The sequence below is a fragment of the Borostomias antarcticus genome (assembly GCF_949987555.1).
Source record: "Borostomias antarcticus genome assembly, chromosome: 10".
In the NCBI taxonomy this organism is placed as follows: Eukaryota; Metazoa; Chordata; class Actinopteri; order Stomiiformes; family Stomiidae; genus Borostomias; species Borostomias antarcticus.
The window spans coordinates 4300173-4314809 of NC_140243.1; the positions used below are offsets into that span (position 1 = coordinate 4300173).

General features: G+C 47.7%; 1 protein-coding gene across 1 annotated transcript; it reads right to left on the bottom strand.

The window, feature by feature from the left end:
* Positions 1-656: 656 nt before the first annotated feature.
* On the bottom strand, positions 657-3280 carry ttr (transthyretin (prealbumin, amyloidosis type I)). Its single transcript, XM_084444388.1, has 4 exons — positions 3125-3280; positions 1869-2008; positions 1493-1628; positions 657-802 (listed from the first exon to the last, which is right to left on the bottom strand). Exons 1-4 carry the CDS (start codon positions 3188-3190, stop codon positions 695-697), a joined length of 450 nt encoding a protein of 149 aa, XP_084300514.1. The 5' UTR covers positions 3191-3280; the 3' UTR covers positions 657-694.
* Between the last annotated feature and the right edge of the window lie 11357 nt (positions 3281-14637).

The window sequence follows — 14637 nt, forward strand, 5'->3', positions numbered from 1 at the left end:
TGCACATGCTCAGTTTCGGCTCTGTCTTGTTCGGCTATAGGCATGTGCTAAGAGCTCACCTCCCCTCAGACAATGCAGACAACTTTTTATTACATGCTGAAACTGACCTGTTAGCTATACTGTCAATCTTCCACAATCTTTGTTAACAGCCAGTAAAGAAGTCTAGAGTTGATCTGTCAGACTTTATAATGTTTTTTCTTTTCTTTCTTGTCAACAGAAGATGAATAAACACCTTCATTGCCATGTTCTGGAAAACAAGCCTGAAGTGTATTTGTGTTGTTTGGCTTCCCGTCTCAAATTCCTCAGAGTTATACATGAATATAATATGAGTGAGTGAATATCGTATGAGTGAGCCAATATATGAGTGAATATCATGAGTCAGCCAATATCATATGATTGAGCCAATATCATATGATTGAGCCAATATCATATGATTAAGCCAATATATGAGTGAATATCATGAGTCAGCCAATATATGATTAAGCCAATATTGTATGAGTGAGCCAATATCATGAGTGAGTGAATATCATGAGTGAGCCAATATCTTATGAGTGAGTGAATGTGGCAAATATGTGGTAAAGGATGCACACATGTTGAGAGGCCATGGAAATATTAGGTTTAGGCAAGTACTGCCAGAAGTAGACAAGGCTAAGGGAGTTGTTCACCTGCTCTTTATTGGAATACACAAAGTGTGTCACTCATGTGCGTTCACCACGACGGCGGTGGTGGTGTAGGAGTACGGGCTCAACAGCAGGGCCAGGGTGTAGTGACGATGACCTCCAGTATGTGCCTCAAACACCACCTGCGCACACACACACACACACAAACCAGTTTCCAGAAGAGTTCCTCCCCACACAGACAGTTGACATCTGACACACACTGAAGTTACGCAAGCTCTTTCAAAACACAGATGACAAACAGCATAGTGGAACTGAAGTCTGATTGATTACTGCTGATGTGTTTGGCTGGTACAAGTTGATATTGCCCTGTTGCAGCCTTTAATCTATATCACAAACACATTGTTGACCCCACTCTCTAAGACAGCGTTTCTCAACTGGTGGGTCGCGGAGCCGTTTTGATTGGGTCGCGGCCTCGTGGGCGGTTTCCCTTTTCTTTTTTTTTTTGAAGGGATTTTAAAATATATAGATATTTATAGAGAAAAGTTTGGGTTTTTATTTTGCAGGACACACAATTCAATTCAATAATTTCAATAATTTATTTACGAGACATGACAGGAAGTGGGCTAACCTTGGCGTGTGCCAAAGTTGTGTTATGTGTCACAGACTTTTTTTTATTTTTTGTGGAATAAATTTGAGTGCTGTTGAATAAATTTGGGTCGCGACTTCATGATAAGGAAAAATGTGGGTCCTGAGGCTCCAGCAGTTGAGAACCACTGCTCTAAGAGCTTAACTACCCTGTCCTGAATGTGGGCTTGGATAAAAGCGTCTGCTAAATGACTGTAATGTAATGTTTTAGAGGGGCTGGCACTCACCTCCGCCACCTCGTGGAATGGTGTGTGGCCTTCAGCCTTCCAGTAAGCCTTGGTGTCGAACTCTACGCGGTACACCCCCAACTGGAAGTCCTGCTCTGAGATCAGGTTATGCACCTCTCCTGTCATGTCTGTCACTCTGAGAGGGGGAGGAGGAAGAGGAAGGAGGACATTCTTCAGGGGCATCACACTGGCATGTGCAATTATATAACATTTGAGAAAACACTTCCCCATACTTTTGCTATTAACATACTTTTACACGCATGCACACACACACACACACGCACGCACACACACACACACATACACACACACACACACACACACACACACACACATACACACACACACACACAGAGCTAATGACACATTGTCATACCCCTTAGCAACTTGTGCCCATGTCCCATCAGTGCTCTTTCGAGACACTGTCAGTGTCACAGAACCGGCCGGCACGCCCTTGACCGCATCCAGAATCTTCACCGTCAGAGGACACCTGTCGCCTGACTCAACATGCCTGGCCTGGAACACAAAACCAGTCACCGGCACGAGGTGTTATGCAAATGATTAAGACACGGAAGCAACAACAGTATGGAATGTTGACCAGATGTCATTCCATTCACATCACAACACTCATTTTCGTTCTCATTCTTGCCCTGTTTCACATCCACAAACATACATTTATGCTAGCCTCGTGAAACCATTGTGATTTTGTGAGCTCACATTCAGTTTCTCTCACAAATCAGTCTGGATACTCTCCATAGAGATCCATTTGTGCCAGATCAGAAAATGATCTAGCCAACCAGCTCTGAGGAATTTTAAATACAAACAGCTACGCTGGGCGGGTTTAGGTGTGTTGACAGCGAGGAGCGGTTGAAGTCAGCATTGATAGATGGTGGGAGACAGATGGTTCATCCAATCACCTGCAAAGTATGTTTGAAAGTCCCTGCCCTTTTCCAAACAGTTTCCAATGGAGAGTTCCCCCGCGTCAGGTTACATTCATGCCCCCAATGTCATTTAAAGTTCAACCACAAATCCACTGCTTAAACAGAATGCAACCCGCTCTTATGTTTGTTACCTTTTCCCCTATCTTGGCACATCTGCACTGCAAACAGCTCTTATCTGTTACAGTGTACATGGTGTACAGTTGTTATCTGCTGTAATATACTGTAGCTGACAACGGTGTGTACTGTATTTCAAGTTAAACACTTACTCAAGGTCACAGAGCCATTCTTAGGTTTCATACCTGAAATCTGTACAGCCTGAAATAATGACATGGCCCCGTCGTACAGTTTATACGTCATTTTAACAAAACCCATATCTCGTTACAGGATTGAGGAGAGATGAACACATCTGATTATGTGCCAGCAAAAGTATATCCTACCAATTATGTAACATGTCGCTTTGTTACGAAGAATACAATGTCACCGTTCTTCATGCTCTGTCCATATTTTGACACAAAACAATCTAAAATGTGTCATTTTGAGTCACCCTCTATTCTAATAGCTGTGGCAGGACCTGAACCAGAATGTTATTCACACACACACACACACACACGCACACACACACACACACACACACACACACACACACACACACACACACACACAAACACACACACACACACACAAAACTCACCACTGGGGCGGCACTGCAGAGCAGGAGAGAAGATGCTAAAAGCACACAGAGCAGTGATCTGGCCATCCTGGAGCAACACTGTTTAGCAGGGCACTGCAGACCAACACACAGACGGACAAGACAGACAGACGGACAGGAAAACTGGCATGGACATGGACCACACAGCTTTATACCCAGCTCCTCACCACCCCCACACCCGCTCTGGTGCCAGGTCGGCTGCCCTGAGAGACCTGTGTTCTTCTGTTGACTGAATCAATAACCAGCGAATCAGTAACTCACACACAACATGCTTCGTAACAATCCTATAAAAAAAGGATTAGGATGTGGTCGGCGCTCTAAGAAGATAATCTACTGGTCTTTTCAGATTATGTGTCTAATCTTGAAATAGGCCGACAATGAATGGGTCAAATTCAGCAGTGGTATAAAAGGGTTAGCAAACCTATGATAGAATTTCAAACATTTTCAATTCACAGATTGTCTATGCTCAGACATGCATGTCATTGCAGGCAATTAAAATACAGCTGTTGAATGATGGAAATAAATGATTGCTCCAAAACAAGTAATTGCCAGTTTGGCTCCACTGCTATAGTAAATAAGGAATACAGAGAGGCCCTTAGGGAATCCCTTAATCCATTATGGCTTTCATCTCATGGTTCTTGCTGTTTCTACTTGCCTAGCGTACAGGAGTGGGTGTGTCTATAAACCGGTATGCAGTAGAATTGGAAGCATCTTACACTTCACCTGCAGAGGGAGCCAAAGCATTGTCAACACACTGAAAACCATGGGAGCTGATTGCATTTTTGTGCATGGCTGTAAGCCAGCACCTAGGATAGCGTTTGTCCAGTTGTCCCTCCCTCCCTCCCTCCCTCCCTCCCTCCCTCCCTCCCTCCCTCCCTCCCTCCCTCCAGTCAATGTTGACCTGCATTTCTCTGTTGGCACCACAAGAGGCAGTAGTCCCAGCACACCAAAATAAAGAAGGACACTAAAATAAAATAAACCCGCCGATCTCCACTGCACAAGTAGAATAGCAGTGAAAGTATTGGACTCCCACCAAGACCCGATGGGGATGATTTTATGGAACTTTACCCCAAACCTCCACACGTTCATCCTTTCACTCCAGCCTTTTCCCAGGTAGCACACAGATATCGGCCCTCCAGCGTAATCAGAGCGACAATCCACTGGAGTATTTCTACTGGGGGGTTTCTAGAGGGACACAGTTGTTAAACAGCTGGAGAATTTCTGACGGCGAGTCGGTAGCGGTCTCCACGCGGAATTCCACTCGCATTCGCACGCACTGATGCCCTGCCCTGTCGCTAACTAGGGGTTAGCTAACTAGCTAGCTAGTGTTAATGTTAGCTTGCTAACGTAATGTTAGCCTAGCTGCCAGCTACTGTGTTGTAGCTCTTTAGTTGTAAGTCTTTTATTAGTATAGATATGGATAACTGTGAGGGATAATTATATTTGAACAAGGTGATGAAAGTGTACTGGTTCAATCCTTTAATGTTGAGATTCTACCAATATGTTTTATCATTGCTTAGAAATGCCCAGTAGATTAGTGTTAGCCCTATGTTGCTAGATATATTAGTGTTAGCCCTATGTTGCTAGCTATGGCTTCGGTAGGGATTTTGATAGCTTCTTCATACTATTATCATGCAATCTCTGGTTATAGGCTATTGGTAGCTAAGAGTAACTGCACTTTGATTTTTATGTTCATTACGTTCTGTTGTCCAAGTCCGATTTAGTCCACGTTCTTGTTAGTTGGCTACAAACGTGTATTACCGGTGATAGACTGCATTTACTGTTTTCGGCCACAGGAGGGCAGCAACAGGCTTAGATAGACTGTGTTCCTTGTTCAGTTTCAGCAATTCAATGAGTATTTGAGATAGGCTATTTAGTTATTTGTGTAAGTATTTCTGTTAGTTATACATTATATTTCTTTATTATTTCAGAGACCACACACTCACTGTCTGTTTATGTACGTGAAGAGAATTGAAAGGTCAAATAATGCTTAAGGGTTTAAAAAGTAGTAATATTGTCACAATACTGAGGAAAGCTTCCGCGCAAGTATTCTCCCCTCTCACTTAAGAAACTGGGCTCAGCATCATGATTATGATCACACGTTTATACAGTTTACACATTTTTAAGCAATGGTAGTATTTACTTTTCATGCTGTCGGCTTGTGGGTGTGTATATAAGTAGGGACATTGTGAGGAGAACAACCCAGGAGAGGGGAGAGGCACGGTACTACACACCTGTGATCAATTTGTGATTGCTCAACACACGTGCGCAAGGAAGGTTTGTGAAGGTGCGCCTTCTTCCCGGGTGCCAATTCCCACTGCAATCCTGTGAGACACTGTAAGTCACTCATCATACAGTACCATGTTACATCTTTGCATGTATTTACCAGGTAAATGTTTAGTAATTGGGGGACTATGAAAGGAAGGGTCACCAAAAGATGTTCAGATGTAAATGTTAATGTAAGTTAATTTAGTAATAGAAATCCATAAGCCTAGGGCTAATGGGCCTAGGATATAGACAAACTACCGGTGGAATGGTGGTGGAGCAATAGCGCTGGACTTGGCCTTGTTCAAATCAAATTTGACAGATTGATAGAATGTGACGTAAAGTAACTTTACGTCACAGTAAAGTTACTTTAGTAAGTTAGAGGGTGTGAATGTGTTTGTCACTGTGACCTTTGACAGCAGAGATTCCACTCATGGTGTTTGTTTTAAAAAGTGAATGTGTAAAGCAAACAGTAAAGCTTCTAGCCTGGGTAACAAACGATGTGAATGTGTCTTTTGACAGCAGGCTGTGGAGTCTTGTGATTATGTTAAATGGGCCGACATGTAGCTGTGTGTTTTTGTCACTAATAGCTTGAGTTCTCATCTCACAGTATCTAAACTGACGTGGTCCACTCTGACACTTGTGAGAACCACAAACCCACACACAACAGCATTTTGACCCGGGAGAGAGAACATCCCTGTAACACCCCGATTTGCCTCATCAAACGAGTCAACCCCCAAATTAAAGGCACTAAGATGAAGAGATGTTCCATCATTTTATTATGTTATGGCAGTAAAAAAAAGAAAATAATTTTCGATACTTTCACATGATAAGGCTATAAAAGCACAGAATCTACAAACAAATTTACATTACTATAACCTCTTAAAGGTATAGACATGTCTAGAATAGCATATCCCACAGCGGCTTGTAATAAGAACAAAGAGACAAAAAGCACCACGACACAAAATCCATGCTTTACATTTAGAGTCTAAACAATGGAGAAAAAAAGAAACCTCAATACAAAAAAACAGACAAAAAACATTCACTCTGCATGTCTCTCAGCTCAGCTCTTATTGTTGTTTACACTTGCCCGTGGGACTCTTCGGACTCTTGGGGCTCTTAGTGGAGCCCTTTTTGCTCTTCCAGAGTTTGCTGTGGGAAGATTGAACCACCTGTGCAGTGGCCTCAACTGTCGCCCCTCCAGTGGCCCCATGAGTTTCTACCTCACCCTGAGCGCTTATGGCCTCCGCTGCCAACTGTGTGGTACCCTCCGACTCCGCAGACACCTCCGCCCCCCCTGCCTCTTCACGTCCGTCCTGTGACTGTGGGAGCTCACCTACTCGTACGGCCTCCTCTGTCTCGGTGCTCAGTGAGGCCAGCTCTCCCTGTACTGCCTCTGCTGCAAACTCTCTCTCTGGCACTGAAGAAGTCACTTCTGCCTCCACTGTGGAATCAGAATGAATTGCAGTTGCAGATACCTGACCATTTACCTCAAGACCACTTTCTGATTCTCCCCCCTCTGATGTGTCCTGGATGGATGGTGATGACGAGACTAGTTCAGCGGGGGGGACAGTCTCCACCTCCTCCTCTGATTCTGCAGTTACATTAGCCTCTGTGGTATCTGTAGTGTCCCCATCTGTCCCCAGCAACCCTGTCTGTTTTTCTGAACCAACTTCCATCTCCACTGCTTCAACAGCTAGCCCCCCAGACTCCTCTTCCTCCACAAAACCCTCACTATCATTCACATCTAGGTTCTGGTTCTGGTATTCAGTGTTCGGCGTTTGTCCTTCTGCAGTTTGGCCTGGTGTCAGTTGAAGCTCACTATCATCTCCATCCTCTAGCATAGACGCCGCCTCCTTCCCTGTGGCCTCCTGTACCTTCTCTGGGTCGGATGTCTCTGTCTCCTCTGAGGCTTCTGTTTCCGGGATCATCTCTGGCTGCTCCTCCTCTTCCTGGAAACCCTCACTCTTCACAGAGGCATTGACCTCCTCTGTGGCGTTGTTAGACCTCCTCTCTTCCACCTGATCGCTCTGCACCGCCACCTCCTCTCTCTCACCCTCCTCTTCCTGGTCGTCAGCGACGCTGCTTCCTGTCAGCTGATTTTGCAGAGATGTCACTCCCTCGTCTATATTTTCCTCCTTCATCTCCTGGCCATCTGGGATCTGATCTGGGATCTGTTCTGTTGTGGCCTTGAGCGGTTCAACCTGGGGTGATTCTGACATTACTTCATCCACTTGAGTCAAAACTGTTGTAACTTCCTCCTCCAGCTTATCTTCCCCAACTAGATCTATGATGTCAGACCAAGATATAGAGCTGTCTCGTGGGGACGCCTGGGCTACCATGGACCAGACCTCCACCTCGGACTGGCTGTCAGAGGGGACACTGTCCTCCTGTGGCTCTGTCCTCTGGGACCCAGCCTCCACTGTGACCTCCTCCAGAGGCCCTCTGAGCTCTGACGCCTCAGTTTCCACCACCTCCTCCACAATCTCTTCTTTTCGAGCTTCAGCCTCATTCAGTTGAGTTGACGTGCAGTCTTCTCTTACCAAGCCAGAGTCATGCCGTTCACTCTGCTCTTCTGAGACCTCCGATGCTAACGCTAGCGCTAAGGGCTCCTCCTCAGCACTCTCAGTCATAAGCTTAGTTGTCTCTGATGTATTTACTTCCTCCATATGGTCTTCCAGATGTGGATCTTCAACATCCAGTATAGCTTCAGGAACAGTCACGGCTGGTACATGTATCTCTAGTTCAGCCTCTGATAACTCTACTTCAGCCTCTGATAACTCTTCTTCAGCCTCTGATAACTCTTCAGCCTCTGATAACTCTTCAGCCTCTGATAGCTCTTCTTCAGCCTCTGATAGCTCTTCTTCAGCTTCCGATAACTCTTCGTCAGTTTCAACTGTTTCAACGGTAACCAGGCTCTCAAATATGGCATTGGTCTTTTTGATCTCTGGTGAAATTGTTCTAGTTGCATGTGTTGCTGCTGCTGCTTCTGCTCCCCACTGACCAGTAAAGCCCCCTCTCTGCAAAGGCCCCTGCTGGGCCCACCCCGGCACCACCTGAGCACCTGATGCCATCTGGCCTACACTGACCCCAGCCTGCCAAACACCCGCTTGCCCCCCCCCTGCTAACCCTGCTATAACTTGCCCAGCCCCAGCCTGCCTAGCACCAACCGGCACCACCCTAACTGGAGCCACCCCCCTTGTTAGAGTGTGCCCTGGCAGAAGGCCGTACACACCACCCTGGGCTGCTGGGCCTACAACCCCCTGAGGGGGAACAGCCTCATTCACCAGGACTGTGCCTCTGGGCAAAGTGCCCTGAGACACACCTGGGCTAGACACCTGAGCCTCACCTCTGACCTGCCTTTCCACTATGACATAGCTACCCTCAGGCCTCTGGCCCACTGTGGTCCAGCCACCCATGGGCAGAGAGCCCTGGAACCAGCCCGGACTCCCTGGCATCATCGTGGTGGGACTAGCGGGACCGGCGAGTGAGGTCGAGGTCTCTGATGTGACCCTGATGCCTTGGCCTTGGCTCTGAGCAGGACCACTGGACACCCATTGCTGCCCCCCTTGCACAAACATGCCCTGGCCGGACCCGGGCGCAGGCCCGTTGACCACGAACACGCCCTGCATGTTGGCGGCGGTGGCAGCCGGTCTCTCCGCCAGCAGCATCGTGTTGTGGACCTGAGGCTGCACTACGTAGTGTACGGGCTGCATCATTGGAGCGGCGGTGTAGTACATTGGCTGCTGCAGCAGGAAGGTTTGGCCACCAGGGGGCGGCAGAGTGGCAGGCTGATTTACCACATTTGTGACCTGACGGGTGGCAGCTGATTGGACAATGTTGACGGCATCAGTGGATGATTGGCTGGTATTGACATTACTCTTGGTGATAGCGCTCCCTGCTTTGATATTGGTTTGTTTTGACTCAATAACGCGTTCAGCTTTAGGGAGGACGGCGCGCTTGGTTTTAGGGAGTTGCGGGGAACGTTTAGGAGGGGAGCAGATCTCGGACAGGGTCTTGAACTTTGGCCCCAGGTCATTGAGAAACTGGAGGTCGTTGTCAGACTCCAGGAGGCTGCAGCAGCCCACGGACCCCGCAGGGGAGCCCCGGCCCTCGTAGTCGAACACCAGCGGGTTGTCGTTCAGAGGAAGGTTCTGGGCTGCACACTCCACCTTCTGCAGAGGAGAACCAGAGAAACATGCGGAACACTCTTTTAATATGCATCTTAATCCTCATCTTTTAAGGCTAATTTTCAAAAACCTTATTAAGTGAGTAATGTTTGTGAGTGTACCTGCGAGTAGTAGTCCTCTAGGAAAGCGTCAGGCAAGGCTATGCCTTCATACATGTCTGCGTATTCCGCATTGGCATGGCTGACATTGGAGGCAAGCCCGTATCCGGTGAATAGCTCGCTGTTGGCGTTCCCAAAGCCATAGTCCTCCCTCTGGAGCCCATAGGTGTTGTCCACCTCCATCAGCCCGTAGCTGGCCCCCTGACCCTGACTGTACATTCCGCTGGCCTGGAAAGTGCTGTCCACTCTGGAGGCCTTGGTGGCCACGTTCGCTGCTCCCACAGTCCCAACATTCTTCATGTCAGTTGTTATAGGAACACTGAGCAGGGGAACCTCCTACAAAAAAACCAAACAGACTGGATGTTATTTATTTCCTGCAAGCATGGGCATGAAGCCTCAAAAATGTTTTCCTTCTGTGGATATTTGAATCCATGTAGAAACTCACCTTATCGTCTCCCTTGCCCTCTGTGTGGTAGGACATGAGGTATTCCTTAGCGTCAAATGGAAGGTCAATGAATCTGTCAGCGAAGGCGGAACCGTCCCCACATTGACAGAACAGCAACAGGAGAGGCAGTACTACAGACACAGAGCCAGGGGGACAAAGAACAATATTCAGAACAAACCGTGGACAAGTGTCTGTTTAGCTACTGTAGGCCTACATGTAGTCGGACTCAACGGGTGTAGGTTTTGGGGATAAGCCTGGTCACTCGTTTATTACTTCCCAAACAGTGGCGATGGATCTGAATCCCGGCCCAATCAGATTCAATCCAGACTATGAGAGACAACAACAGCCTAGTAACCGCTCCGCCCAAGACAATTGTGATTGGTTTGAAAAAATAAAGTGCCCCCCCCCTCCCCTATCCCCAAAATGTGTCCAGCCAGACCTTTCACCCACGCTGGCACAGCGCAAATGAAATGTTCAGACAGGTCTGGCTATGCAAGACTAGTATAGATGTGGATGTGTTGGAGGGAGCTCAACTCACGCAGCAGTAAGAGGCTCGCTATCAGAAGCAGGGCGATGGCTGCGGCAGAGAGTTTGGAGGAAGGGGTTTGACGTCCAAGAGCCCTGGGGCTACAGTCCCCGCTTTCCGTGCAAGTACACACCTCCACCGTGAACACTTCCTTCTCTTTGCAGGCTAGGCCCTGCTCGTCCGCCACCTCCACCACCACCTCATACACCCCAGGCCACAGGGCTTCATGAGAGGACAAGGCAGCTGTGGTTTCTGGGGAGAAAGGGGGGGACAGAGAAAGAGAGAGAGGAAGAGAGAGAGAGGGAGAGAAAGAGAGAGAGAAAGAGTTGGATGAATAAAAAAATGCTGTATGGGCATGTTACTACTGGTAGGCTACTTCCGCATTGAAGTAACTGTAGACTGTGAATAGTAGGCAATAGATGCAGTGACTTTGGTGACCATCCTCCATATTCTAAATGTTTCGGTTTGGCCCTTCTCTCTTACCATTGATGTGCTCCACCTCCCATTTGCCTTGTGTCCCTTCCGTAACTACAGTGAAGGTAAATGGAGCTGCATTCGGCTTTACATCTTCATCAAAGGCGATGACGTAGACAGTGCGTTCATCGGAGCACACGCTCTCTCTCGTGGTAGTAAGAGTGGGGCAGTGGTCGTTCGAGTCCATGACCTGGATGGCTATGGTGCCTGTGGCCGTCTTCGAAGGCATGTCTGAAAGTTAGTAAAGTGTTTATGTTAATTAAGGGAATTTCAAAGTCGAAGGGATATTAGTTTGTGGAAAGCAGCATAATACCTGAATGGTTAACCAGTTTGACAAGTTCTGTCTCTGTGCGCACCAAGATAAATCGTGAAAATATTTTGAAACACTGCACCAGAACATTAACCCATGAAAGTCTAACGAGATTTGAGAAAGTGCCAAACTGCTCCCTTGCTGGCAGCCAGGACTGCTTTTTTAATGCAAAACTGATCTTGTCAACATCAGATTTTGTCAACATCAATATCAGTGCCGGGCAAAACAAGCCTACCCTGGGTCATGCAGATAATCTTGGCGTAGTATGTCCCGTTCACCAGGAACTTAGACTCTCGATCAGGCACCTTGTTGAGTTTAATCTCAGCTGTCTTCTCATCGATGGTCAACCAGTTGTCTGGGTCATAGGCTTTTGCATAGCTGGAAGATGGATTGTATAAGGTAAAACTGTACATGCACAGTTACAGCCACTAGTGATTTGGTAACCAGGGGAGTAGTTAGTGTATCCTCACTGACCTGACATCTTCAGCGGGTTCTCCAGTATCTCCGTCCACAGCAGGGTAGATGGTGATCACCCTGTCCTTAGGAATCTTTTCCGGGTCCTCGGATACAGGCACAGGCTTGGTTTTAGGCCGAAACGCTGGGCCCTCTGGTATGTTGTTCACTGATATCTTTATCGGGTAGCTCTTGGACTTAAGCTTAGGCTTACCACCGGGCTTTACACCAGGCTTTACACCAGGCTTAACACCACCTCCAGCCCCCGGTCCAGTATTTGTTCCTGCTACTCCCCCTGCCCCAGGTCCACCGCCTCCCCCTCCTCCTCCCCCTCCTCCCCCTCCGCCTCCTCCTCCTCCCCCTCCCCCCGGTCCTCCTTCTCCCCCTGCCCCTCCCCCTCCCCCCGCTCCTCCTCCTCCCCCTGCCCCTCCCCCTCCCCCTCCTCCCCCTGCTCCTCCTCCTCCCCCTGCGCCAGGCTCAGGGTCTCCCTCTCCCACTAACACACCCACATCCGTCAGAACGGCACTCCCCACCACAAATGGGGCTACGTTCTCAATGATCAATCCAAGCTCAAGCTTCTGGACTTCCTCAAAATCAATGGCCTGTTGTTTTGTACGTGGTACAGTAGGTGGTGGTGGGGTAAAGAAAGAGAAAGGGGGAAAACACAGTGATCTTCTAGCCAATATAAACAAAGCACATGCACGATCATGTATGAAACAGGCATGCACATGCACAATCCTGAAATAGGCAAGTGCATGCATGATCACAGCGCCAAATACCTTGATCAGCTTCAGAATGCCCTCGTTGGTCTTCTTGTCTGTCTCGATGGAAAAGAGTCCATCTTCATTTCCTGTTTCAATGTTAAAGATGGCGTGCCAGTTATCTGTGTTCTCCAGATCTTTGTCCAAGGCTTTGATCCTCATCACAACCACATCAGCCACGTTCTCATCCACACTGCCAGAATACTGAGAGAAAACAGACTGTCATCATCCGTGGACAGAGGCATCATCCGTGAACAGACATCATCCGTGGACAGACATAGGTTTCCGGCGTGTTATCAGACGTGTGTACTCAGGTTCAAACTAAGGGCTGTGTGTGGTTGTCACCTCTAACTTCTCCAGAGTGGGGATGTTGTCATTGATGTCCAGGACCCTGACCTCCACTGTCCCCGTGCCTGAGAGCCCGTTAGCTGCCCCACCCAGGTCTGTCCCTTGAACCACAAGCTTGTAGAAATCGTGAGTCTGGAGAGAAACGGACAGATGTTTTTTCAGGCACACAACCATAATCCACACTTACATTATACAGTACATGTGGCCGTCAAGGAAACCGTGCTGAGCGTATACTGTACTTCCAGGCCTGAGCTATACCTCTCTGTCCAGCGTAGGCTCTTTGACGTATAGCTTCCCTGTCTTCTCGTCGATGGTGAACATGGCTCCCGAGCCCTCTGGCTCCTGGCTGATGATCTTGTAGGCGATCTGTGAGTTGATGGTTCCTGGCTGATCGTCGTCCTTTGCAGTGATGTCCATGATGAAGGTGCCTACGTTTCCATCCACAGGGCAGGGGCAAAAGAGGAGGTACACTACATGTCTTAACAATGTGCTATGTCATTTGAGACGATGTGGTATGGCAGTTAGCCTTTACATTGACAGAGGAGAGGAGGGTGTGTTCCATACTTTTTTTGCTGGACTCTGTGACCTTCCCAGAGTGCAACTCGAAATACGGCTTGTTGTCATTCTGATCAAGGACCAATATCTTTAGTGCGATGTCCGCCTCTGCCAACGTCCCATTTCTATACTTTGCTACGCCCATCAACTGGGTGAGGGGAAAACAATATACAGTACATTAACAAGGGCCACAGTAGTACTGTAGTGGGCAATCTCTTTCTACAGCAGAATGTACAGTATTTGTCTGAGTGTAGGGAACCCACGTTATATTCTGGGATCTTCTCACGGTCCAGGATGCCAGTGACTCGTACCATGCCGTTGTTAGGTTTGACAACAAAGAGGTTGATGGGGTCCTTGTCAGCCCCTACTCCAGTCAGGGAGTACTCCACCCTCTCCTTTTCTGACTTGTCAGAGCGGATCTGAGCAGGGGAGACACACGTTCAGACAGCAGTGAAGAGACATAGTGTACTGTAGCACGTTATGGGCCTGAGTCTACAGGCTTCTACTTGTTTGTTTTGATTGCTTTCATACAAGACCAGTCCTGCAAAAGTCTAATCATTTTTACTTAGGTGTCTGATGACGGATGACTGATGCAGCATGATGGCATTATAACAATTCGATATATTTCCAACTAAATAACCATAACAATCAAGATCTCACGAAAACCTCCCAACCAAACTGATCCTTATTATGTTCCCAATGACACTCGCAGTCCGAGGACTGACCCAAATTGGTGTCAGAGTCCCTCACGGAACCCAGAGAGAGGACAGGTTTCAGCAAGTGGGTCCCATTCATCTTAAGGAAATAAACCTGTCAAAGTGAGTAAGTTGTCTTGGCGGTTGGTTTAAAGCAGTTGTACCTTAGCGATGTATTCTTTATGGGTATGATCCACATTCTCTTCTAGTTTGGCAGGTGGAACGATCCACTCTCGTTTCTGTCGCCTGGGCTTGAGACGCCTTCCTGCTCTCGCCTCAGAACTGACGGCCTAAAAAGGAAAATATTTATATTCATATATGCAGAGCTTATAAAAGTGTGCTTCGTCCAAGATTTGTTCAAGCACAAAGCACACC

Coding starts and splice junctions, on each gene's coding strand:
- ttr (XM_084444388.1), bottom strand. CDS start 3,190: ATGGCCAGATCACTGCTCTGTGTGCTTTTAGCATCTTCTCTCCTGCTC. Junction 1,629..1,868: donor TGGGCACAAGTTGCTAAGGG/GTATGACAATGT, acceptor TCCCCCTCTCAG/AGTGACAGACATGACAGGAG. Junction 803..1,492: donor CATTCCACGAGGTGGCGGAG/GTGAGTGCCAGC, acceptor GTGTGTGCGCAG/GTGGTGTTTGAGGCACATAC.